The following is a 26,181-nucleotide window of genomic DNA, read 5'->3' as shown; positions in this document are numbered from 1 at the left end:
TATGAAACGCCCAAGGCTACACATAAAAAATTACCTTACCACCACACACATGTAAGGCATGTACACACAGAGGTGCTCTCACACACACACACACACACACACACACACACACACACACTCACACATGTTGAGTCCAGCTGTCGTGTCCTCATTAGTACCAGTTGAAGTCCTGATGGGTTTTGTTTGAGAGTCTGTCTGATGTCACATCCTGTTTCCCCTGTCGATTTGGTGACCTAATAGAGCTTTCAAGTGATGTCGGGTGTAAGTTCTCACCAAAGCGGGAACATGTTATGACTTTTCCAATTAATTTTTTCCTAGAAGCTTCATGAGGCAAAACTTAAAATAAAGCTGACCGGCCAATCATAAGCCCGCCCTCCAGGTTACCAGTCATTTAGGTAAAGCAGGCACTTGCCAAAGAATTTGTATCTGTAAGTTTTCAGTTCACAGCTGTGGTTAGTTCACTTGTGTTCTCATTATGTAATATTGTGATAGTGCCCATCCGGCACCACTTGAAAGAGTGGTAAGAGCTACAAAAATAACTCCACATTAGACCGTAAACACAATCCTTCAGGTGGCAGGAGTCTCCAGTCCTGGAGAGACAAGAGTGTAACCTCAATGAGCCATTTTAAACTCACACTAGTTGTTTTGGATAAGTCAGAGCTGATAGTGATACAGGACTGCAGAATACCTGAGTAGAAATCAGCCCAGTGCTAGTGGAAGTTAGAAATAAGTTTAGAAGCGGCCATTTCTGATGGCTCTCCAGGATTGAAGTGCCCCTTTTTCGAAATGGGACATTTTTTTACCCTGAGTTTTGCCTCCCAGCAATTCCTTCCAATTGTTTACTGTCGCTACAACCTCTAAGACTCTAAAATGGTGCCATCACGGGGGTTACGGGCTAATGATCCAAGCAGAGAAGGTGGAATGTCCACAGCCTGAGATGGTCGACCTAGGAGTCTCAACTCAGGGTAAAAAAAAGTCCCATGGACATTGGATTACATTTTATTTCTTTTATAAGAACAATTTCATGAAACTAAAAATTCCATAAAATTGTTCTTAATGTCTTGCCTGGTAAAATACGGGTAAAAAAAAAAAAAAAAAACCGCCACACAAACGTCTTTCGCTTTTTTTTTTTTTTTTTTTTTTTTTTTTTTTAAAAGTACTTGAACACAGTGTACGGTAAATGAGTGAGACTGAATAATCATAATGGGACTAAAAATCTAAAGCGTGTTGGTCCTGTTGTTTGGGGCCCTGCGTTTAGCGGACGGACACCCTGCGGGAGACGGTCTGGGAGAAGACCCCGCGGAGGAGAGAGGGGTAATCTGCGACACGGAACAGGTGGCGCTGGGCGTAGGAGAGGTCGTCCGACCGCCCCCTGCTCACCAGCGTGTGCAGGTTGGCCTCACTGACCTGGCTGCCAGCGGCGATGACAAAGAGCTCCAACCCGGCATCCGCCACCTCGCGAACACGTTTCACCAACACGGGCTCGGTGACGGCCTGAGACCTCCCATCAGAGAACAGCACCACCTTCTTGATGCCTCCTGATGCGTCTCCACGGCGAGTTAAATGCGTAATGGCGAATTGCATGGCCTGTAACAAGTTGGTGCCGTCATTTTGGAAGGGCGCCATTGTAACGTTATGAGACAGAATGGTAAAATTGTTGGTCAGGTGCTGCACTATATGGGCACTTCGGCTGTACTGGGCCACAGCCACTCTGACAGAAGCACCCGGGTTCTTCTGTGCATTCAGGAAACGTTTGGCCAAGGCTTGGGTAAATTCTTTGCTTATGTCGTAGTTCTTCTGGCCCACACTGGCCGAGCTGTCCATCATGATCAAAATGTCAGCAGCTTGAGTGAAAACGACTGCAATACACACACACAGACACAATACATCGGATCAGTAGCTGTTTCCAAGCCAAAATAACAATTATACATTTTCAATTCACTTTACTTGTAAAACGGACTTACCGGGACATTTGTAGTCTGGGCATTTCTTAGCTGGATAAGAAAACAACAGGGGTTCAGTCAGTTTATCTGCTGTTGGTACAATATATTCAGTTGATGGAAATGACCAAGGACGCGTGTTTGTGTGCAGCCTATGAGTGTGTGTTTACCTTGACAGATTTTGGATGTGAGATTCTGCAGGAAAGTGTCATCAAGCAGATCAGCAAAGTTGTTCAGGACATCTGAAAAGCCCGGTTTGACCGGGTCATTCGTACACGACACATCTTCAAGCTGCTCCTGGTTGGGCTCACGGCCCGAGTAGTCCTTCACTCCTAAACCACCCACCTGGATTCGAGGAAACAGGTTCTTAGGATAGCTGCTACTTGAGTGTTTTAGTCAAAGGGTCTGGCATGAACATTTACTCACCGTGACATCTTGACCACAGAGTATGTTGAGGGGAACCTTGTCCCTGTCGGTATCAGAGCGGCCATCGGTGAGAACAAGGACAACTTTGTTCTTGTTTGTCATCAGCTTGATCGCCCTCTTCAGAGTGAAATCAAGGGCCTCGCCTGTGTATGTGGCCTCAGCCAGCCAGCGCAAATTTCTCACCTTCCTGCACACAGACACATAGAGATTTGATGACACAAAAAATGTATGGCTTTTTAAGAAAAGTCATTACATTTACATATATATATATATAATAAAAAAGCACTCCAACATACACAGTAGGCTTGTTTGCAGTCTTGTCAATAATGAAATGAGAGGAATTAATTTTATTTCATTATGCTAAGCTAAGCTAATTGTTCCCTGGCTCCAGCTCTGTACTTATCATATAGATATGACTGATGATTGAAAATCATCACGTCACTCTTGGCGTCTTTCCCAAATTGTTACACTGTTCTTTTAATTTACAATGTTTAATTCTCAACTTAAAAAAAATGGTGAGTAAAATAAATGTGTAGTTAAGATAACTCCATGTTTTTGAAACGGGTGCAAAGTGATGACGTTGTAATTATTCTCCTCACTGTCAATAAGACACCAAACAAGATAACTATTGAAAATGTAATCAGCCAATATTGAGTTAGAAACTATCAGCTGCACTGCCTCTCCTTGAAGAAGGTTATGAGCTTGTTGTGATGCTAAAACACAGCGAACAAATACGGACTCGTGTGAAGTCGAGGCAAAGTGTGTTTGGTTTGGAGAGGCTGTAACCTCCAGCTGAAACACTGAAATCAAACCTCAGCAGCAGTGGTGACTCTGAATCTTTATGAATCACCATTACGCGACACTTTTAAAGAACAAGCCACAGAAGAAAAAAAAAAAGCATTAAGACAGGCGGGATTGTGATTGCGAGCATGTGAACTCACTCTTTAAAACCGAGGAGGGTATCGACGTTTTCGCCCAGCCGCACAATTTCTTGGGCCGCCTCTCCACTGTACTGGACTACACTCAGTCCTGACTCATTACCTGCAAACTGGAAAGAGAAACATTGCATGGTGACTGTGTGTTTTGGTCTGTGTGTTATGTCTACAAGCATGTGTTTTCTTCTGTCAACATTTCTGCGTCCCACCCATCCTGACTAATTATATCCAAACTGGAAGGGGAGAGTCACTGGAGAGACATAAGAGCCAGTTGCAAAACCAGAGACAATATATTTCATTCACACTTTCTATTTTGAGTTCTGTTCTCAACAAGGCGGGCAGTTCCTAACATCTGTGAAAATCTGTTTTCTGTTAAATGTCAAGACAAGAGGGGTGTTACCTTGACTTTTTGGTCTTTGATCAGTCTGTCGATGACCGTGATGATAAAGTCTTTGGCAATAGCGAAGTTTGCGGCACCGACACTCTCTGAGCTGTCCACAACGAACGCCAGGTCCAGAGAGTCACACTTACACTCTGAAGACACAGGAAAAAAAAACACATAAACTAAACCACACTGGCCCAAACTCGCCATGGAGCGACGGCAATAACCTAATGATGACTGTGTTGTAGATTGGGCGCAAACTTACCACAACAGGCTGCCAAGTGATTAGAAAAGGATGAAAAAAGAAAAAAGAAAATACAAATGAAAGTTAATTGACTGTGCAGAAAAAAAAACACACACACACACACAACATAACCCACGTAAACCCTCACATTCCTCAGGTTTTGATTGCATGTTTGTGTAATCAGGCCCTGAGTTCAAAAGTGTTTAACGCAGAGAGCATGTGGTTTCATTTCTTCCAGTGTTGAGTGTGTAACTTACAGCAGAGCTTCATGATGATATCCAGAATTTCACATTCCTGAAGAGAGAGGTGGAGTACACGTTACAGTACTGCAATACGCTGTTAAATCACATTACATAACTTTCAAACACAACACGTAACCAGGTCCTAGACTGTTTCAAGCCGCTCCGAAAGAAAAAGAAAACATGACAATGGTCATATTTTACCTAGAGGACTGTTTTGATGAAAGGCTATGGGTTTTTGTGTTCAGGAAATTGGATGTGTGGCTTTGGACTGAACATACAGTATCACTTTCAGGTTGAAAACTAGCGCAGCCTGAAGAGGGAATTAAACCTGTGGTACTTTACTCTCCTGTCTCGGGGTTAAACTGAGGCCAAGGGTTCAGATCAAATCTTTTTTTATACTCACATCAGTTCCTTGTGGTCCAGGAGGCCCAGGAGGTCCCTGGATGGAAAGAGAGGATGAGTGTGAGATCAGGAGATAGGCAGACCGAGTGATTCATCGCCCTGATAGATGTGTATGTTTATCTGTTTGAAAAACTGGCCGGATAAAAGTTTATCTGGTCTGACTTTTAGATGACAGCGACTCCTGGAAGAGTTTTTTATTTTAACTGGAATAAAAAAAAAAAAGGTGACTCTTTGGAAAACCATCACTCCCTTGACTGCAGACCAGAATCCCTCAGTCACAGAACCCACATCCACACCCACACATTTTTTTTATTTTTCCTGCACTGCTATCTTCCTGCAACAACATGTGAATCTTCCAAAAAGTTCATTGCCACAGCACTTTGTTTTTTTGCTCAGCTGCGGGGAAAAAACATCTGTTTTGTTTTAACAGAAATTAAACTCAGTTTAAGAGAATTCTTTTCTGCGACAGAGACGCCAGCGTAGTTTGTTTGAGGGAGAGAGAGAGAGAGAGAGAGAGAGAGAGACGTTAATTGTAGACGAGAGAAACTGAGAATCACATGACGCAAACTGTTCATGAAGAAATACGCAACACAGACACAAGACAACAGAGAGGCTGAAAGAAGAGGGGAGGGAAGGGAGGAGGAGGAGGAGGAGGAGCAGGAAGAGGAGGAGGAAGAGGATGAGTAGACAGGAGAAAGAAAGATGGGAATGTTTTTGAGGGTAGAGTTTGAGAACTGATAGTTTGCCCCAGAGAACATGTCTTCATACACAGTTTTATATTTAGATCCACTCTTTGTTCATTTTTTTCTCACGGTCCAGAACCACAAGCTTCTTCTTGCCAGTTGGTGAAAGAGGTGGAGAATTATTACACACATCTTTCCCTCTTACACTGAGCCAAACTAAAAAAAACGTCTTAGCATGTGGTTTGTGGAGAGATGAGGTTAACGAAGCTTAGCTCATTTACTGGACGTCTCTGTGATCAGTAGCAACCTCCAGCCACAGGTAGGGAACCACACAGCGCTGAAGGTTTGTTTTGTACTTGTGAGTCCAATTTGTTCAAAGTGTGAGTTTGGTGATTTTCTTTATATTTCTTATTGTCAATAAATCAACGTTTTGATCCTATTAACAAGGGGTGCTTGTGTAGCCAAAGCCTGTTAGACATATGTAGATCTCTGTTTTTGTCCAAACTCTATTAAAAACTCATCAGTGAGTCACAACATGGAGGTGAGTTACATGTTCCTTCATCACCACGCACACAGGACACTGTAGTTTCTTCTGCTTACCGTCCTGGTGCTGTAAATATTCATGAAATCACCAAATGTGTATTAATCCGCAGCCGAAACTAGTTCCCAACAAATACCCTAATCGCTCCAGTTTGAGTAATCGTTATTAAAAGCTGTGGTGTGATAGGAAATGACTAAAATCCTGTTTCTTCCGCTGTGGCAGTGACACATGATGTAGTCTCACTTCGTTAAGACTGGCTTTATAGATTTGTAAATTAAAATGTAATTTTCAACAGAGCTAAGCTAGGCTAATCTTGTGATGTTAGGTTCAGCATAATTTCAAACTGAGCCCACTTCCCGCCGTCAGTATTTACAAAAAGGTAAAATGATCCCAAAACTACAGTATGTCTGAATGTGAGAGCCTGTGGACAACAGCCCCTCCAGTGTCTCGACTTGCATACATCTGGAGATAAAGTGCACACACACACACACACACACACACACACACACACACACACACACACTCATGCCCTGGCTCTGTGGTATTCTTACCGGTTTGCCCTCAGGTCCTCTGTGACCTTTGGCCCCTTTTGGTCCTGGTTTTCCTCCTTCGTCGTTCTGTGCAAAGAGAAAAAATGACATGGAGATTAGAAGAAAGGCCCAAACCTTTGTATAGTTTCTTTGTTTCAATAAACGCATCTACATTTTTTTCAAACTACAGTATCCATGTTGAATATGTGCTGCTGCGAACGTCAGTCACAGTTTGGGTGCAACGTGAAATATTTTCTGACAAGTTGACAGATTTGTGTCCTGAAGGTGTGTTATAAAAACTAGGAAGCCTAAATATGACTGCAGGGGACGGCCCAGTTATGTGCACGTGTTCCTCTTCTCATCTTTAAGATCATGTGCATGTGCGTGTATCTGCACATCAACTAAAATCAGTGACATTTCATACAACTTTTAGGTTTAGGATGTTCAATAATTTGAACTAAATGTGACTCTGCGCTTAATAGAATAGATTAATTACTGTTCATGGAGAAGTAGGTTACTGGTCCTAATATGGAGCCTTGAGATACTTCCACTGGAAAGGATGAATGACATTGAGAAAAAGGGCCTGACTTCTGAGGGTGCAGTTTAATAGTTTAATATTTTGCACCCTCTGTTGAAATTTTAATAATAAATGTCAAGCACAAGGTGGCAGGTGCACAGACTGTGTGGGTTATATCTAGGTATGGTGCAGTGTGGCGTTGTTTTAAGGCGATTTGACAAAGGTAAACACGTAAACAGTCACATAATGGCACTGCACTCTGGAACAACCACCCAATGCCAAAAGCAGTACAGTAATGTCAGGATACGCCCTTAAAATAACGGTGAAATACTGCGCCATTGAATTCAGCCCAGGGTTTTCTCGGTCAATTGCACAATCGCTTTCCGCTGCCTCAAGACAGCAATGTGCCAACAATGCGCCTGACCACACCTCATTTTAAAACCAACACGCCCATGGACGCTCAGATTTGCTATTTAAACGTGGGCACTGGGCGGGAAAATGACAGCTGCGTCGGTCTGAAACTAGCAAAAGACACTTGCATTGTGTTTGGCGCCACATTGCGTCGGGTGTAAGAGACTCCAAAGTGTTTTTATATATAGATGTATAGATGAGATGTTTAAGGAGGTGGCCACTTAACACTCATTTGGTTGCTGCAACAGTTACTTTGCAGATTAACGGGGGACTTCTCCAGAACATGAAAAAGTCCTCTCTTCTACTCTTTTACTTTGGATTTTTACTCGCACTTGTTTACTTGTACTTTTACTTGTACATTTTAGTCAATATTTGACTATATTTTATCCCGCTCTGTACAAATACACACCAGTATATCATTTTAGAGGGAGGGGTTTCATCTCAAATCACTGCCAACATGTACAGTTATTCTGAGGGAAGCCTCTAAATCCATTTCAAATCTTAATTGCAACCAGATCTGCTCGTCTCTATCCAGCTATCTGCCACCCCAGCGCAGCTGCAGGAAGAGAGGGCAGCTAAAGCCCCTGCAGCTGCAGCACTGTGAGATTGTAGAAGTGCGGAAAATAAAGGGCTTAACACAAGTCAATAAGTCAATAAGTCAATTTAGGAAAATTATCTCATTTTTAACTTGCATGTTCCCACAGATACTGTTACACACTTTAAAGAAATGCGGGTGGTTTGGTTTGAGGCAGACTGCCGGCAGCTTCAGAAATGGGAGAAGCGGAGAGCGGACATCGCGCTAAATAATGTTATGCTCCAGAAACAGCTTTCGAAACGGCTCGTAAACACATGAAGATTTAAGGGTAGCGTCTGTTTTAAAGAACACATTCAGTCATGTACAATACTGAACTGTAAACCTGCCTGTATTCTCTTCAGTAAAGATGGACAAAGAACCAGAAACGTGACTCAGTGTCCTCAAGTCTCAAAGATCATTATTAGACAAACTTTAACCTTTAATTCTCTGCTCCAAACACATCGTGATTGGTAGTCACATAAATACTTATTTACAGCTCAGTGTGCCAGACAGAAACGAGATGTAGCGAGGGCAAGAGGGCCGACTGGCACTGTAAAGTCACAAATCATCACGATAAGTCTTCTCTGCTCTTTGATCTGAGATCGACGCCGACTCAAACAAGCAGATCTGTACCTCTGCTGCACAACCATGTACCTCCAGTGGACAGATATGAAGGAGAGGCAGCGGGAGGGAGAGAGACAGTAATACCAGCACCTGGCTTTTAACACACATACACACACACACACACACACACACACACACACACACACACACACACACACACACATACACATACACATAACATAGTTGCTGTCAGCCTTGAGTAAAAACACACACGTTTCCACTTACTGCACATTCTCAACTTTAAACACACTGATGTCAAGAACATGGGCCATATCATCCACACACACAAACACATGTCCGTGAGTTTATGGCATAATATTTGACGACACACAGACAGACGGACAGATTTGACTGCTTGTCGCACCTCGTCGAATATATGTGTATATTATGCATTTCAAAGCACGTCGGCCCAAAAAGTTGAATTGGTGGTAAAAGTCAAAAGTCTCCACCTTTATCTTCTCTGACACACCCATGTGTAACCCCTCCTGTCCCCTCTGGCCAGGGGAAGGCCAGGCAACAAAGTACGTGTCCGTACAGTGTGAAAATATTTAAACAATTTAGAAATCCAGTTGTTCCAAAATCACAATGAACCCAGTGGCATCAGATTCTCTGAAACTGTTGTTATCCAGTTTCATGATTTCAAGCCAAACAGATTCCAGCGCCTTGTCCAAAACAGTGAACGGCTGAGAGTAAAACTTACAGAGACAAACAAGCGATTGTTCTGAGAAAAGAGGCGTAACAAGGAACAAAGAGACGGATGAATGCCTCTGGGGATAAGTAGAATGTAATGGATTCATTTTTTCCATTGAGATACATTAAAAACGGCAGCTAATTAAGTATTTGTGCAAAGGACTCAGTCACGGACCAATAGAAGAACAGCAGAGGAAAGATTAACGAAATAGACAATGATGATAAGGGAGTAGTTTGACATTTTGTGCTATTTTCTTATTAACGTTCTTGCCAAGATAGATGAGAGGATTGCTACCACTCTCTTATCTCTCAAGGCTACACCCAGCAGCAGGTTAGCTTAGCTTAGCTTAGCTTAGCATAGCACTGGCTCTGGCTTTGTCTATGACAAAACGGTTTATTTGATATGTTTTAGTCCATTTACGTTACATTCCTGAAAACCACTTTCCAAATCCCACCACAAGTTTGTAGTCTTTAGAAAAGTCAGCGGAGCAACAAACAAGCAGCTTTTACAAGTTTGAAACCAAGACGGTGTTGTGATGATTACAACTGTTTCTTCTAAACTGACTCGACATGTTTTGAGTCAATGAATTGGTGCTTTAAAATCAAGCCGCTGATCAACACAGCTGTAGAATCAGTTATAGGGCTTCTGAGATGTTTCCTGTTTGCTGCTGTCACAACTCACGGACAAGCAAAAAATTGCAAAGAGTAAACATTTGGGCGACTGGGGTTTTTTTCTGCATCTAATCCTGCACTGTGCTTCAGTACCACTAAGTCTTGATGAGTGGTAAACTGATCTGACGCTGTAAATCCAAAGCTTACAAAGTGTGACTCCTCTTGGAGAAAAGAGGTCACTGTGCACTGACGCACAGACGAGAGAGAGAGACGTTCAAACATGTGCAGAAATGTTTATGTCATGAAACATGAACCTTGGAAATGCAGTAATTTCAATGTAAACACGACCAAGTTGAACCCGGGGGTTAAAGTGTTAAAACTGGCATTCTGTATGGACACGGATGATCACAAACACGTACAGTCGCTGCCACACACGCACGCACACACACACACACACACACTCACACACACACACACACACGCACGCACACACACACACACACACACTCACACACACACACACACACGCACGCACACACACACACACACACACACGCACACACACACCAAAAGAGAGTAATGCAGTCTCTTCATCGTTTCTGCTCATTTCCTGGTATCCTTAACAACGACATATACACAGCTGCATCACATCACAGCCATCTTCCCTAGTGACACACACAAACACACACACACACAAAATGAGTTCAGATCGACTTAAGAGAGCATTCCCAGCTGCAGAACAGAAGGAGAGAGTGAGAGGAAGGACAGAGTATAAAAAGAGATAAAAAAAAAGAGTGGTAAAGTATATAAGGAGCTAACACAGAAAAACAAAATGAAAGACATGAAATGAAAAGAAGACACAGTCACATCCACATTTCTATATTATCATAAGTGTTAAAACAATAAAAAAGAAATATGTAAATGTGCCAATAAAACGAGACATGTGATTCACATCCTGTCAGCGCTCTGCCAAGGAGGGATTGAGGAACGATAAAATGAGATCAAGAGCGAGGAGCAACTCCAAAAAAAAAGCAAGTCAAAAAAGCAGACTCACATCGAGGCCTGGATCTCCGGGATCTCCGTCATCTCCTTTGGGTCCAGGGGTTCCCTTGCCGCCCTGAGGGTAACACAGCAAGTGTTAGGGGTCACTAGCGGACATTAACATACTTACATTAGCTTAAAATGTATGTAAAATGCAAAGAGCTAGCGAGGCCCGTTTAACTGATTACTAATAAAAGTCCAGCGACAGTCTGATTCTCAAGTTAAAGGAAGTTTGAAATGACCTACCGGCTCACCAGGGTCTCCGCGGGCCCCAGGGTAACCCTAAAGGAGACGCAAGTGTTCAGAATCTAAACATTCAAAATGTAGCGTAGTGTGTTATACATGACATGGTGCGGATATGACCACGTACCTGGAAACCATGACAACCTATAGTACCATTTCCTTGGACGCCATCCTCTCCCTGAAACGCAGAAAAAGAGACACTTGAAGATCCATTCGCGCACACACACACACGCAAACCTCATGGCAGGGCTTATGATGGATGGCGCACATCTGTCTCTCCCCGTGCCCCCCCGTCTCCCATACTCACCCTCTCCCCCATCTGGCCTCTGTCTCCTGGAGATCCTTTGATTCCTCTCTGTCCCTTGGGTCCCTGTGAGACGAAAGGAATGATTAAACACATGAAATATAACATCCAACTGGATCCAAACACATTACATATGTTTGCTTGAATGTTGTCAAGGAACTGTATGTGTGTGTGTGCGTGTGTGTGTGTATGTGTGTGTGTGTGTGTATGTGTATGTGTGTGTGTGCATGTGTGTGTGTGTGTGTGCATGTGTGTAAAAACTCTTAACTTGTAGCAGAGTGACTTTTAACTGCTTACGCAACAATCAGTAACTACAGTCTGTTCCAGGTCCAGGTCAGCCTGGCTGATTACTGAGATTATGAGAGTCCAGACGCTTTAAAGGTCTTGTAGTAATAATTGTTAACAGTTGTAATATAAATGGTTAGTGATGACAACAGCTTTTTGATGGCAGTAAACTGCACATTTACATCGATTATAGAAATAATCAGTGGTTTACAGTGCCAAGTTGGAGCACTTATGTTTTAGGCTTTATTCTCTGAGTGTCAAATCTTTAGTATTTCTCTATAATATTAAATATATATAATATAATATGAGACACAAAAACTCAATAGCTTAGTTTGAAAGCTTATTTCTGTCCTTCTATAATATTAAACATGCACACTAAATAAAAAAAAATAAGACATTAAGATCTTAAAGTATTATTTATGAAGAGTTTAATACTCTTGGCTTCAGGACTGTTTGATTAACAGTGACCAGACAAGACACCAGCTGTATGTTCCAGTAGGATCCTGTCACTAACTGTAAGACACTGATTTAGTAAATACGTTTTCAGGGGTTTTAAACATATGTACGCAATAATCTGTGTGTGTGTGTGTGGTCTGTTGGACTCACCTCTGGTCCAGGTGGGCCTTCATCTCCTCTGTAGCCAGGAGGACCGACCTTGCCAGCCTCGCCCTGGAAAACAACAACACTGTTAATGACTTTCATCTGGCTAATTTTTAAAAAATCTTTTTAGGTTTCTTCATGGATTGATTCTCCTCACAAAGAATCATAATTCTTTTTGTCATAATTTGTCATTTGTTTGTCAGAATTTGTTGGAATTCGATGACTGAGACCGGAGACTAACCTGAAGTTTCCCATCTAAAAGAGTAACTTACTACACAGCTGAGAAGCAGTGATTCACTGTAACCACAACCACTGGTGATGTCACTATGTACTGATCCGCCCCGGAGTACACTTCTACATCACTGCAGCCAGGTGAGAAGATAAACCTCTGGAGGTCAGCAAAATATTTTCATCTGCTGTTTATTTGCTCTTTAAAGAAAAAGTCTGTTTGATAATTATAACTATTTTTTTTTTATATCTTTGTGCATTATTTCAATTTGTTATGATGACATTGTACAAACCAAAGTAACTGCTGAGATCTGGGAACATGACAACACTCAGGTGTCTGCTTCTTAGATCATGTTTTCAGTTTCTTATATATTTTTTAATACCATGTCATGTCTTATTATATACGTCCTGTTTTGTTTTGACTTCACTAACTCTCCCTCTCGTTTCAGATTCACTTCCTGCCCTTGTGTGTTTCCCACCGCTGTGATTGTCGGCCCCGCCCTAATGTGCTGCACCTGTGTCTCGTTGTCTCCCCTCTCCAGGTGTATTTACTCTGCGTTCTCCTGTCGCCTTGTGCCGGTTCGTCTTCATACCTTTGTGATAAGGGCTCCCGCCTTATTTCCTAATGTTTTGCCCTCAGTGTATGACTTTTGCCCTCAGTTTTGACCTCGTCTCAGCCTTCTCCTTTTGGACCAGTCTGCCTTCTGTGTTTTGTTCTCCTGTGTACCGACCTCTTGCCAAGTGAAGTGACTTTTTTTGGAAACTGTTATTGCGACACTAAACTGAAGTGTTTGCATCATAGACTGTATATAAAGGTGGACGTAGCCTCTGTGATGTCACCCACAGGTTTTTAAAAAGGCTGTTTTGAAGCTCAGAGTGAGCTGCTCCACCATCACCATCTTGGCGTTACTTGGTTTGTGGCAAGCATCCACACACACCCACCTGTCACTCAAAGCAGCATGCCTTCAATTATGCAGAACTTTGAGCCTTAATAACATTTAAACAGGTGAGTTATATAAAAATTCACCCCCCACACAGTTGAAGAAATTAACCGTAGAGACTAAAACCGTTTTTTGTACCAGACTGTAAACATGTTTATTTCTGTGTTAAAGTCGGGCATTTCAATGGGAGTCTATGGGGATTGACCTGCTTTTAGAGCTAGCGACAAGTGGTCATTCAAGGAACTGTAAGTAATTATTCTTATGTATGTATAACAATCTTCCAGCTAATGTGTCTACATGATGAGTAAGTCAAAAAGTTGAATGAAATGAAATTATGTCAATACGTGGTAAATTCCACAAAATATGTTTAAATATGCTGAACAACGTCCACAGCACTGCCACTAGCATCACGCTATAGCATCTAATTCGCAGCTAACAAAGACTCTTTCAGATCACACAGTTTGTAACATGTTATGCAACACCCCAACATTTTGGACGAACCACTTGTTTGTTTAGATATAAGCCAAATAAAAAAGATCATTTTTGTCTGTCCATGGTAGTTGTGTAGCCAAACTTGGTAAAAAAGACTGGATGCGTGAGATTAAACAGCTAAGTGTGGAAATTAGCGCTTTCTAAACCACCCAAGGTGTCTGATTTACACATTGCATCTTGTGAATTTGACACACAATTTATAGTGATGACAACAAAACGCTTTAGTTTACAGAAGGAGTTAGCGTTTAACATCTCTGCAACAGCTGGGGCCTGCTGCTACGTGCAACACCTCAGTCTTGTCCTTAAAGCAAAGTCACTGTTCGCACACTGCTGGAATAAAACACTTGAACGTATTGATGGATATGTGCACAGGGACATTTGGTAGTTCTTGGAAGGCGTGTTTTGCACTTTAGTTTGTTTCTCCATTTCCTGGCTTTGAGCACAGCCAGGCTAAAACGCAACCAGGACTATCTATGCAGAGTACAGTGCTCTTTTCGGCTGACTCTGGGTAAGGCAGAAAAAGAGATTATATCACAGTGCTTCCTTAAATCGAAGTTAACATTTACATATTGCTAATGTATTACAATTTAGTGCTATATAGATGTGCTACCATGAAATGTAGCTTGACAGTGTAGAATGAGTGCAGAGGATGTACAGCACATAACTGCTGTGAGGATACAGTTTTTCCTGAGTGTATAAGGTCGGCCCAACATGTCAGTTATTCCATGTTTTCTGTACCATTCAGCTCTAATGAGGAAAGGAGGAGCAGCCGAAAGCACAAAAGAGCCATTGAAACTTCTGACTTCATGGAGGTTACCACAACTAACGCTTGTAACGTATTATTATTATTACACTGCCCGGTGCCTTATTAAGAAAAACCATACTGAGGCTTTGGCTCAAGCTGACGGAGAGAAGAACTGAGTCAGAGGGGAAAGAGTGAGTGTCGATGTTCCCAGGAGGAGTAAAAACTGAGAATGAGAGAGGGGAGATGGAGCATGGAGGAGTGGGCAGCGCTCTGGGGCACCAGCCAGATTCGCCTCTGTTTAAGCATCTCTCAATGTACTCCTCCTCAACATGAAATATGGATGTGAGTGCTCACATGTGCACGCACACCAGGAAGCATGTGCACGCGTTCCCTCTCCCACTGGAAAAAAAAAAGGACGCTGCCAGAGAGAAAAGTGGGTGGTTCGTTTTTAGGGCTGTGTCGCCTCCTGAAACAACAGGCTAACAATCAGCGCACGTAGCTTCTGTTTGTGCCTGTTTCAACTGTTGTGTGTGTTTATATTGGAGTGTGTGTGTGTGTGTCTTACGGGTTCTCCGTTGGATCCGGTTGGGCCCTCCCTCCCCTGCTCTCCACGGGGTCCTGGCTCCCCCTGACAAGGAAAAGAAGAAATGTTTAAGGCGAGCTTATGGTGACAGAGCCAAGTTTTAAACAAAGTTAGATCAGTAGGAGTACACAACGAATGACACTATAATAATAAGTGTGGGTTCCATTAAGGTCAGTGTGGTTACAGACGACTCAGTATGAGCGCCAAGCTGCATTTCCCATGAATTTCTAAGGGGAAGACGCTGAAATCAGACAGCCCCTGAGGGAGTGGGGATCTATTCTTCATTCCTTCACATCATCATCCTTATCATCACTTACTGGATCTCCTCTTGGACCTCTGTTTCCACGGGAACCTTGCTCGCCCTTCTCTCCAACTTGTCCCTACAAGACATTTTAAAGATATTAATGTATACTTTGGCAGCTCAATACACACAAAACACTCATTTAAAGTCAATATTAATTTTATTTATTTACTTTATCGCCGCGAGGTCCATCTGGTCCAGGTGAGCCCTGAAACACACACACACACACACAGCAGGATATTAGATGGGCCATTAAACGTTGCATAGTGGATATTTTTGGTATTGTCCAGGAGAAGTATTACTTACATCATCTCCACGCTCTCCTTTGTCTCCATCAGGTCCACGAGGGCCCCGATCACCCTGTCAAGACACACATACAAGTCTTATTTCTTGCTCTGTCGTTTGTCATTCATCGTGTTTCTCTTTGTATTGATTTACCTTAGGTCCCAGAGGTCCATAGTTTCCAGGATTTCCTGGGTGACCAGGCGTTCCAGGATCTCCCTGAAATAAGCAGAAAATGTCTTATCACACGCCACAAAAAGACTATCTGACAATATTTGACGGCGCAAGTACTTCCAAAATCTTACTTTTGCTCCCTTCACTCCATAAGGACCAGAGTCTCCCTTTGGTCCAGTGTCTCCCTGCAGCCCCTGGAAACATGAAACACGGACACAGTTTCAGCACATGATCATAAGCAGCTGAAGCCACAACTTTCAATCTAGGAGGCCCGCTGTGCATGTATGCTCATGTCTGCATGTGTGTTTGTTCATTTAAACAATCTGACAGCAGAGAATGTAAACGAAGTGGTGATTAAAGAGCTAATGACCTCAGTCTGCCTGCCTCGAGGGCCCCAGACCCTGCGTCCGGGGCCCTCGAGGCAGGCAGACTGAGGTCATTAGCTGATACTGGTCAGGGCCGCACCGACAGAGACATTCCTAAACATGCAAATGGATGATGTGTAAACAATGAAGCTGAACCCCGGGCAGATACGGAAGTGACTTTGTCTGAGCGTGTTAATTCAAGAGAAAAATCAAGACACAAAAATAAAAAAGACACAGAGTGTGTGTGTCCTTACGCCTACATTTCTGATTGGCTGTGTACTTGCAGTCTTCAAACCTGATGTCACTGTCAGAGTGTGTTAACTTCTAATGACTGGTTTCCACCTGGTTGTGATTCAGGCTGTCTGAAGACCATAACAGTGGGATTATTCTGAAAATGAGATGTACAACTCACATCTGATCCAGGAGATCCTTTACAGCCGGAAAGACCAGGGAAACCAGTTTCACCCTAATGAGGAAAACCACAGAAACATGTAGGACAATAAATATCAGTAAAAGGAAGACAGCCAGATGGACAGAGCTGTACTGATTGGACGTCTGGGTCTGTAACTCACCTTGCGTCCATCAATTCCATCATCTCCCCTTTGACCTTTGTCTCCCTGAAAAGGAAAATGAATTACAGAATAAATGAGAATAAAAGTGACGGAATAAGAAATTAACCATTAGATTTCAGAGCGACCGCAGATGAGAGAGCATCAGGAGGCGCTCACCTTGTAGCCTTTGTGTCCTCTTTCACCCTGCACGAAAACACAGACAACATCGGTCAGTCAGTATACAGAATATATACTGAGTCCTGTTAAAAGTATGTTGTATGATATTTGTATGATCTGTTAGTACCTTTTCTCCTCTGGGGCCGCGGTCTCCCTGGAAACGGAAATACACAAATCATTATTATCATCAAGATATGCAGCCTGGAGGTCACGGATAAGGTGAGTAAAGTCTCACCTACACGATCATAAATACATTCAGAAGGTCTAGACAGCATCCTTGTTTTTAGGTCATAAATATTTATGTGAACCAAAAAACTGAATCAGGGCTTTCACAGGATGAAAATCTGCTTTAAATACTTGGCTGCTAAAGAAAGCCGTTATCTCAAGACTACAATGTGAACAATATGTAAAGCACTGGAGAAAAAAAAAGTTTATATATGTGTGTGCCGATAAGATATAACCCATTACACATGTCACTGAAAGACACGGTATTGTGTCGACCGTGTAAACCCATTCATTTGGCTTGGTTAGGTAGCTCCATTAAATCCCCTCATCATTACAAACATTGCATCATTACGCTCAGCTTTTGTCTGCATCATTGTCACTACTGTTAAAATCTCAGTGGCATCCAATGATTCAACACCAGACAGTCTTTCAGTCTATTCTCTAGAGTAAAAAACATAAACACTACTCATGTTTCGTGAGTGGTAGAAGTGAACTTTACCTTCATTCCACCGTAACCAACAGGACCAGGATCTCCAATTTTACCCTGTAACACAGCAAAATAATTCATTTTTATTAGGTTGTGCTCCATGATAGATACAAGGAGATGTGGTGATTGTTGTGTCCTTTTTACGTGTGTGTGTGTGTGTGTGTGTGTGTGTGTGTGTGTGTGTGTATTGTGGAAATCACCTACCACGGCACCAATATCTCCTTTCTCTCCGGGCATTCCTGGTCTACCTGTTTCTCCCTGTAGGCAGGAAAAACAAACACAAGGTCATTCATTTATTTTTCATTTTCCAAGTGCAACTGAATGAACTGGCTGCAGTAGGTGTCTGACATAAGATGTATTCGTATGATAATCACACCTTTGAGCCAGAGTCTCCGTCTGGTCCTTTGGGCCCTCCTGGAGCCTGCAAACAAACAACAACCAATGAAACAATTGCTCAAAACATGTAATCCAAAAAAGCATTTGAATTGGGAGGAATTCAATAAACAGCATACTTACATTGCAGTCAAAAGAGCAACACTGGAAGAAAAGAGAAAAGAAGAGTTATGAACACCTTACAGCAGGGAAAATGTCTTTATGTTTGGCTTGATTATTGATTATTGAAGATTATTGGCTCTTTTTCTTCAAATCTAGGCAGATGGGGTATGACCCTATGATTTATGGTCTGATCTCAAAGTGAAAATACTTAAATAATAATGTTCACTGGAGTCTTCTGAACTTAACATCACCGTGTCTAACAGCACGGCTGGACAATATGTCCAATATTTAACATATGACTGCAGTGGTTTTGTTGGAGATCCAAAATTAACCAGGACCCAGAATATCGCAGCAATCTTAATTTGCTTTTCATGCGCTCATTCCAGCTTCCTGTGGTGCTCCTGTGTGACTCCGCCATGTTTCCTGAGTTTGAGAGTGTTTAGCAGAGTTTATATGGCAGCACAAGCTGCCAGAAACAAAGACTGAGCCAGAAAAGAACAAGAGATAAACAGCTCTAGTAGCCACAAAGCCATAAACATAAACTTACTTTGAAAACATTTTTAAGCCATGACATTTAGTGAGTATACAGAACAGCACTTTGTTTTAATTCAAGCTCTATCACAATTTTATACAAACTGCTGAAAAAGCTTAAAGGTTATTGATGATATTTTTAAGCAATGTTGCTTAACCCTAACTGTGAGGAAATCCAAGTGATACACTAATAGACACACAGTAAACTTTCTACTTTAAAACTGTTGTAAGCAAACACGTGCAAAAAGAAAATGACATACCACATCCTTTGTCTCGTTTGTCTGAAAAGAAGAAAAGAAAACACAACTGAATTTAAAATTCAAATGTTTAATTCTGTTTATAGAGTCTGGAGAGGAGAGGAGAGGAGGGGGGAGAGGAGAGGAGAGTAGAAGAGAGAAGAAAGAGAAGAGAAAAAGAGGAGATAAACGATCATATTAATGATGGTTCGAATGGTTCCCATCTTGGTGGACCTGGGATTGTCTGCAGCGGTGAAGTTCTGCCTGTAGTTATGGTCTGTGGCAATGAGTGCCAGCCTTGCCTCCTGCAGAGACACAAAACACAAGCACCTTCACAAAGTGGCACCTACAATATATGGTCTCTGGTAAACAACAGCATGTTACTGATTGGTAAAACGGATCTCTAAAAGCTTTATTCTGCGACAGTTCTGTTTGTAGGACCCCAACTAGCTTCAGCCACTGTTGCCCGAATTAACTCCATCATCCAGTGATTGGATTTTTTTAGTCTTGTTCACATCTCTCTGAAATTTAGGTCACCTATCTTTTTTTTGTCAGACTCTAGGCATCAGGCCACAGAGTTCACACAGTGGGAAGAATGAATCTTGGCTCTTGGCAGCAATTCACATAAACACCTGACAATGAATGTTTTAAGATACTGCATGGTCTGCAGAATGTTGTCTCTGAATAACGGTTGGAAATCCAGATACTGTACAAACTGTATAACAGTTTACAGTCTGTGTTTAAAACACGACTTTGTCCTTTCAAATCAATAATGAACATTATGCAGAGTTAGTGGGCTTGTCTATATTCACTTTACTTTAGTTAACGTCACTTCACTTAACTGTACTTCACTTCAACTCACTTCACTGTACTTCATCTCACTATACTTCATTTCCCTTTGCTTTGCTTTACTTAATTTCTACTCACTTCACTTATCTGTACTTGACTTCACCTCACTATACTTCACTTCGCTTTACTTTACTTCATTTCAACTCACTTCATTTCACCCCATTTCACTGTACTTCATCTCACGTCACCTTACTTCATCTCACTATACTTTGCTTTGCTATTCTTAATTTCTACTCACTTCACTTATCTGTACTTGACTTCACCTCACTGAACTTCGCTTTACTTTACTTCATTTCAACTCACTTCACTTCATCTCACTTCACTGCACTTTATCTCACTTCACCTCACTTCACTGTACTTCACCTCACTTCACCTCATTGCACTTTATTTCACTTCACCGTACTTCATCTCACTTCATCACTTCACTTCACTGTACTTCATCTCACTTCACCTCACTTCACTGTACTTCATCTCACTTCACCTCTCTTCACTGTACCTCATCTCACTTCACTGAACTTCATCTCACTTCACCTCACTTCACTGTACTTCATCTCACTTCACCTCACTGCACTTCATCTCACTTCACCTCTCTTCACTGTACCTCATCTCACTTCACTGAACTTCACTGTACTTCATCTCACTTCACCTCACTTCACTGTACTTCATCCCACTTCACCTCTCTTCACTGTACCTCATCTCACTTCACTGAACTTCATCTCACTTTACCTCTCTTCACTGTACCTCATCTCACTTCACTGTACTTCATCTCACTTCACTGAACTTTACTGTACATCCCACTTCACCTCTCTTCACTGTACCCCATCTCACTTCACTGAACTTCATCTCACTTCACTGAACTTCATCTCACTTCACTGTACCTCATCTCACTTCACTATACTTCATCTCACTTCACCTCTCTTCACTGTACCTCATCTCACTTCACTGAACTTCACTGTACTTCATCCCACTTCACCTCTCTTCACTGTACCCCATCTCACTTCACTGAACTTCATCTCACTTCACTGTACCTCATCTCACTTCACTGTACCTCATCTCACTTCATCACTTCACTGCACTTCTTTACTTTAAACTGCTTCACTTTAAGTTTCTTTACTTCATTTTACGTCATGTCATTTCATCTACAGTCAGTGGAACATGTTTCCATGACAACATGGTAACAGTGTCAGTTCACACACAGACATCGGTCTTCACTTCTTCTCAGGGCTGTTTGGTTTTAACATTAAGTTTATAATTACTTTTATGTTAAAGGGTAAATCCTGTGCGTCAATGTTCAGCTGAAGCTGAATGACGAGGAGTCAGTAGGCTGGGTATTTTATTTCAAGTGGTTATATTCAAAATATAGAATCTATTTAGTATGAAATGTCTTTCTGAACTTTGAAATACATTTGTTTATCCTTTAAGCTTCACCTAAGACTGTGGATTGTGTCCCCCCATCTTTTTCATTTGAGGTGCACTTGAGAGACCAATAACTTTATGAGTGTACAAATAGATAAGATATAATGAAATATATAACAAAAATCTTAAAAACTCCTAAAAACTTGGTTTCACATGTCAACATCCATAGGTAAATGAGCTAATGAGAAGTTAAAAAAAACATCTGTCAGTATTATTTGTGAAGAGTTTTATATTCCAACACAACCAAGCAACTTCATCAGGTCTGTGCAGGTGTGGTTTGATTGGATGTGATTGGCAGCGGCAGAAACAACCCGTTAACTGTCATTAAATCCGGATGTAAATATATGCCACACCACCATTTCCAAACTGAACACAGAGAAAAAGAAATGCAGAAAATCTGTCTGGAAAATAATCTAAACTGTTGTAATTTTGGCTGAAAATTATGTGTTCATGTAGGACCCCATTACTTATATTAACAAACTGATAGAGAAAATAAGTTTCCCAGACCTTTAACATTTAATCTTTTGGGGTAATTATGCATTTAGCTGTAGTGGTGAAGGTAAGGTTAGGAGCTGGGGTATTTATTACACTAACGTACCTCCTGGTCAGGTACGATGGCGACAGCAAACACTTTGACTCCATGTTGCTTGGCTTCAGCGGCAGCCTCCTGCACTCCTCCACATGGCTCTTTGTAACCAGTTATAGGATGGCCATCAGTCACAACCACGATGTACTTGTTCTCATGGTAGTGGGAACCCCTGCACGCAGGCAGACACACAAACACACACTTGGAAATGAGATCGCTGATTACTTAATCTGCTAAAGTGTACACTGCATGCGTGTGTGTTGTTATTACCCCACGGTCAGCTCAGCAAGGCCGCTCCTGATGGCACAGTCAGTGTGTGTGCCCTTGCCGATGTATTTGATGGAATCGATATCGCTCTTCAGGGCCTGACGGTCAGTGCCCAGGGCGCTCAGTGGGCGCACAATGATGACCTCGTCACTGTAGTGCAGCGCTCCTGAGTTCCATGTCAGCGTGCGGTCACATTCGTGCCTCCTGGATACATAGAGGTGTTAAGTAGAGTAACAGTCATCTCATCAACTCAACATCAAATAAAGAATCAATCAATCAATCAATCAATCAATCAATCAATCAATCAATCAATCACTATGCAACATGGTGCAGATAGGCAATGGTGGAATGTAACTAAGTACTGTACTATAATACTGTACTTAAGTACAGTTTTGAGGTACTTTGTTGAGGTGCTGGTTGAAATGTCAGACCACATACAGCATCAATGGGTGTGGCCAAGTTGTGTGCTGTACTGCACCTTTGGTCACGCACAGCAGTGATGTCACAGTGTCCCAGTGTACACCTGGACACTGCAGAAATGTGAGAAGCTATAGGACGGAGGTGTTAAGTTCATCTTTAAGTAATATTTTTGAATTTAGGGCCTTTATTTGAAGAGGAGCATCTTTACACTGTGCTACTTTTAGAAGTTGAGAATTTGAATACTTTCTAATACTTCTGTGTGTGTGTGTGTGTGTGTGTGTGTGTCTTACATGTCATGTAGTTGATCTATGAAGCGCTTGGTGAAATCTTTGATCTGGTCAATATAAAACTCGGGGGGTTTCAGCCTGAGGGCGACACTCTCAGACGTATCCAGCACGAAGAAAAGGTCAACAGGACACTCTGCTCACAAAGGAAACAAACAAACATGGCTGTCAGCAAATATATCATCCATATCCTCAAGATCCAGTGAATCCAAAACACATTAACATCCATCCGTCCATTAACTGAAGTGACATCAGCAGGGGGTAACACTGCTGCAGCGCTGAAGGCCTTCAGGCCAACATGATGCTGCTTGGAGCAACCTGCATCACACTGGGTAACATGGGATGGCTCCTGGACCATCTTTACACAGGCATATTTATGATGCAGGTGCAGTACTTTGTCTGTGTGTGCCCGTGTACTAGCTGGCTGCATATAGGGTACTTGTACTTACTTATAGGGTACTAACTCTTGCACAGCACCTTGGCAAGGAAGCATGCTTTTATTATTATCACCTGCTTTGGTTCTTGTGCATATTTATCGGCATCCACAGCACTGGTAGATCTTCCTTTGCATTAAACCCAAAGCCTATTATTCAGGCCCACTATAGCATGGGACCAAACAAGGGCCTACTTGATATGTGCTAGGCTACCATCATCCTCTGGTCTTACTTTCAGCTGCTGTTACGTCTCTGCTGCTGATTTGTAAAGCGGGTTAAACTTCAGAGGTATGCAACCCAAAGACAATGAACATCTGGACTAGCTCTTGCAGCAAACATCACTTCAGTACATTCAAGGACAGAAAGACATGTTTACATGCAACATAATGCCATAAACATCAGATATTAGAAACGTTTTTTTAAAAATGTGCGACATATTTTCAGCAAACTCACCCTCAAATCTGCGTCTTTGGGGCTGCGCACTAACTTCAGTCAGGAAAACGCACAGCAGCGCAAGGAGACCTCGGAGAGTCTCCATGATTAAACTGCGAAAAAATTAAAAACTCAAATAGTACCACACCCCAGTCCCTCGACAAGAAAACACCGAACCTCTCCGGCCCCCCAAGCCCGGTACCTCTAAATCGATTCGGCGAACTTTTAGTGATCCAGCGCTCCGCCGCAATTTGTCCGAGACGAAACCCAAAGCGCGCAGAGGAGGACCAGAGCGCACGGCGAGGGAGGAGGAAAAGGAGAAGGAGAAGGAGGAGGAGGAGGAAGAAGGGGGGGGCTTTCTCTGGGATGATGAGTAGGGAATACACTAGAGCGCGCACAGACTTAAAGTTTACACAAAATGCGAGATATGTCTGCTTCCTTAAAAGGGGTTCCAAGGAATAACCAAGCAGCCTGCTGACTGTGCAGGAGGCTCCAACTTGCACACACAATTTTTATTTTTTACTTTGCACGAAATAAGGTGCAATTAGAGACTGATTTCGACTGTTTTAATGCTTTTAGAACACATATCATCAAAAATCTGCAAAAAAGCTTCTCATGTTTCCTTTTCATTCACCCGCCTCCCCACATAGGCCGTGCAGGCAATCAAGAACTGAAACCCTGAATAGATGCACACTGGAGTAATTTCATCAAGCTTGATGAAAAGCAGCTGAGGCACATATTGAAAGCATTTTGTTATTCTCTTTCTGTAAAAGTCGGTCCTTTGTTTGGTTCACTGCTGCGTCCAGACCTGACCTGAACATAAAAGCAAGAGGTGGTTGAGGGACTGGTGGAGGATGAGAGGGGGGGTCCTCTCTCCTTTCTCCTGGGGAGCAGGAAGAGACACAGTGCCCCCTACTGCCTCTTTGTGTGCAGTTGTTGGAGAGGACTTTGGAAAGAGTTTTTGGGGGTTTGGTGAGGCACTTCCATGGAAGGGGGCAGGGAGTTTTTGGGGGTTCGGTGAGGCACTTCCATGGAAGGGGGCAGAGGTCTGAGGGATTGAGACGCACCTCCATAGAAGGAGGCAGAGTTTCGGGGGATTTTTGGGGATTGAGTAAAGCACTTCCATTGGAGGCAGGGAGGTGTAGGCAAGAAGTGTTCATTTGGCAAAGTGTTGATGGGGGTGGATGTTCCAAGGTTGCTGCGGACATTGTATATGTGTGTGGGACTGAAGGGAAAGGCCTGGACTCAGATTTTCCACTGAGATCACAGTTGCAGGGAGAAAAAGTTGTGGAGACGGGGAGGAAAGGAAAGAAGGGAGAGAAGGAGGGATGAGGAGAGGAGGAGGAGGAGGAGGAGGAGAGGGGGTACATCTGGTAATGATCTGTGTTTATTAGCAAGCTCTCATAGTAAATCTGTTGAATTACTGGCAGCTGTACAAGTGCGCAAAATTGTGCTGCATGTGCTCCTAGATGTCTCAATACCAGCCTTCATCAGAAATACATTACTCCATAAGTTCACAAGGAATTCATTAGCAAAGCATTTGGGAGTGATTTCAATTTTTGCAGTAACAATTTTACTGTGAAAACTATTTTAGCACAAAAGAAAATCTGCTGTGCACCTTCTTTTTTTTTAAGTTCTGAAACTGCCGGGTGGGATTTAGATCACTGAGGAGTCATTATCGTTCAGCCTGAGGAAACAAAGACAGGACATGTCCTAAACAAGCTGAGATAAAACTCCATTACAAGCAGATAAATGCAGCAACACATACTTCCTAAACCGGAGAGGTTCTGCATAATGTCCTGGGCACAGCCTGCTGGCAGACAGGACACAGCACGAGTTTCCGCAGAGAGATTAGCAGCATTTCTGAGTCAGACAGAAAGAAGGAATACTGCCGAGTGCAGCCAGTGTCTCCAGTCTGAAGATCATTACAACTTGTGGTTAATTTTTTTTTTTTTTCTTTGCATCTTGCAACATTTAACACACCACCACATCCATCTTTGAGGTTGTACTTTCAATGGCAAAGATGTGGGTTTGTTCTAGAGAATGTGATTCAAATTATTTTGCACAAGCGATCATGGATGAGATCAAACACAAGCATGAAACAAGGGGAAAATGAAGGCTGAAAAAAAAAAAATAAAAAAATCAGCTTCTCTTTTCCAGGGAAAACATTAAAGTCAGCACAGATGGAAGAGATTAATCCCAATGTTTCTGTTACGATATGACTCAAGACTGCATTTGCCTGAGGTCCCAGTGAACATAAAAGGTCCTGTGAACAGTGGTGGTCCAGATCAAACTGTACTGTACTGTACTGTAGACTGGGCAGCAGTGGCACCATGCAAACTGATATAAAAAGTGAGGAATGTCCTGTCATGGTTTACACTACTTCAGATACTGAAGGGCGCTAGTCAAAACATGAGCAAATTGCAGCCTAATCAAGAGTCCAAAACATACCAA

General features: G+C 42.4%; 1 protein-coding gene across 1 annotated transcript; it reads right to left on the bottom strand.

Moving 5' to 3' along the window:
- Nucleotides 1-1,127: 1,127 nt before the first annotated feature.
- col6a1 (collagen type VI alpha 1 chain) lies at nt 1,128-24,023 on the bottom strand. Its single transcript, XM_022754945.1, has 35 exons — nt 23,749-24,023; nt 22,868-22,997; nt 22,161-22,361; nt 21,903-22,062; nt 19,231-19,344; nt 19,064-19,084; nt 18,294-18,314; nt 18,154-18,198; nt 17,982-18,035; nt 17,790-17,834; nt 17,193-17,219; nt 17,066-17,092; nt 16,910-16,954; nt 16,750-16,803; nt 16,104-16,166; nt 15,955-16,017; nt 15,823-15,876; nt 15,689-15,724; nt 15,533-15,595; nt 15,198-15,260; nt 12,233-12,295; nt 11,345-11,407; nt 11,165-11,215; nt 11,041-11,076; nt 10,808-10,870; nt 6,347-6,412; nt 4,573-4,608; nt 4,185-4,221; nt 3,949-3,957; nt 3,702-3,835; nt 3,308-3,414; nt 2,367-2,553; nt 2,111-2,285; nt 1,965-1,994; nt 1,128-1,859 (listed from the first exon to the last, which is right to left on the bottom strand). Exons 1-35 carry the CDS (start codon nt 23,831-23,833, stop codon nt 1,255-1,257), a joined length of 3,033 nt encoding a protein of 1,010 aa, XP_022610666.1. The 5' UTR covers nt 23,834-24,023; the 3' UTR covers nt 1,128-1,254.
- Between the last annotated feature and the right edge of the window lie 2,158 nt (nt 24,024-26,181).

This window comes from Seriola dumerili, unplaced genomic scaffold, assembly GCF_002260705.1.
Source record: "Seriola dumerili isolate Sdu_G_001 unplaced genomic scaffold, Sdu_1.0 BDQW01000226.1, whole genome shotgun sequence".
NCBI lineage: Eukaryota > Metazoa > Chordata > Actinopteri > Carangiformes > Carangidae > Seriola > Seriola dumerili.
Note: the sequence above shows the minus strand (reverse complement) of the source record. Positions and strands in the feature narration are given on the sequence as shown.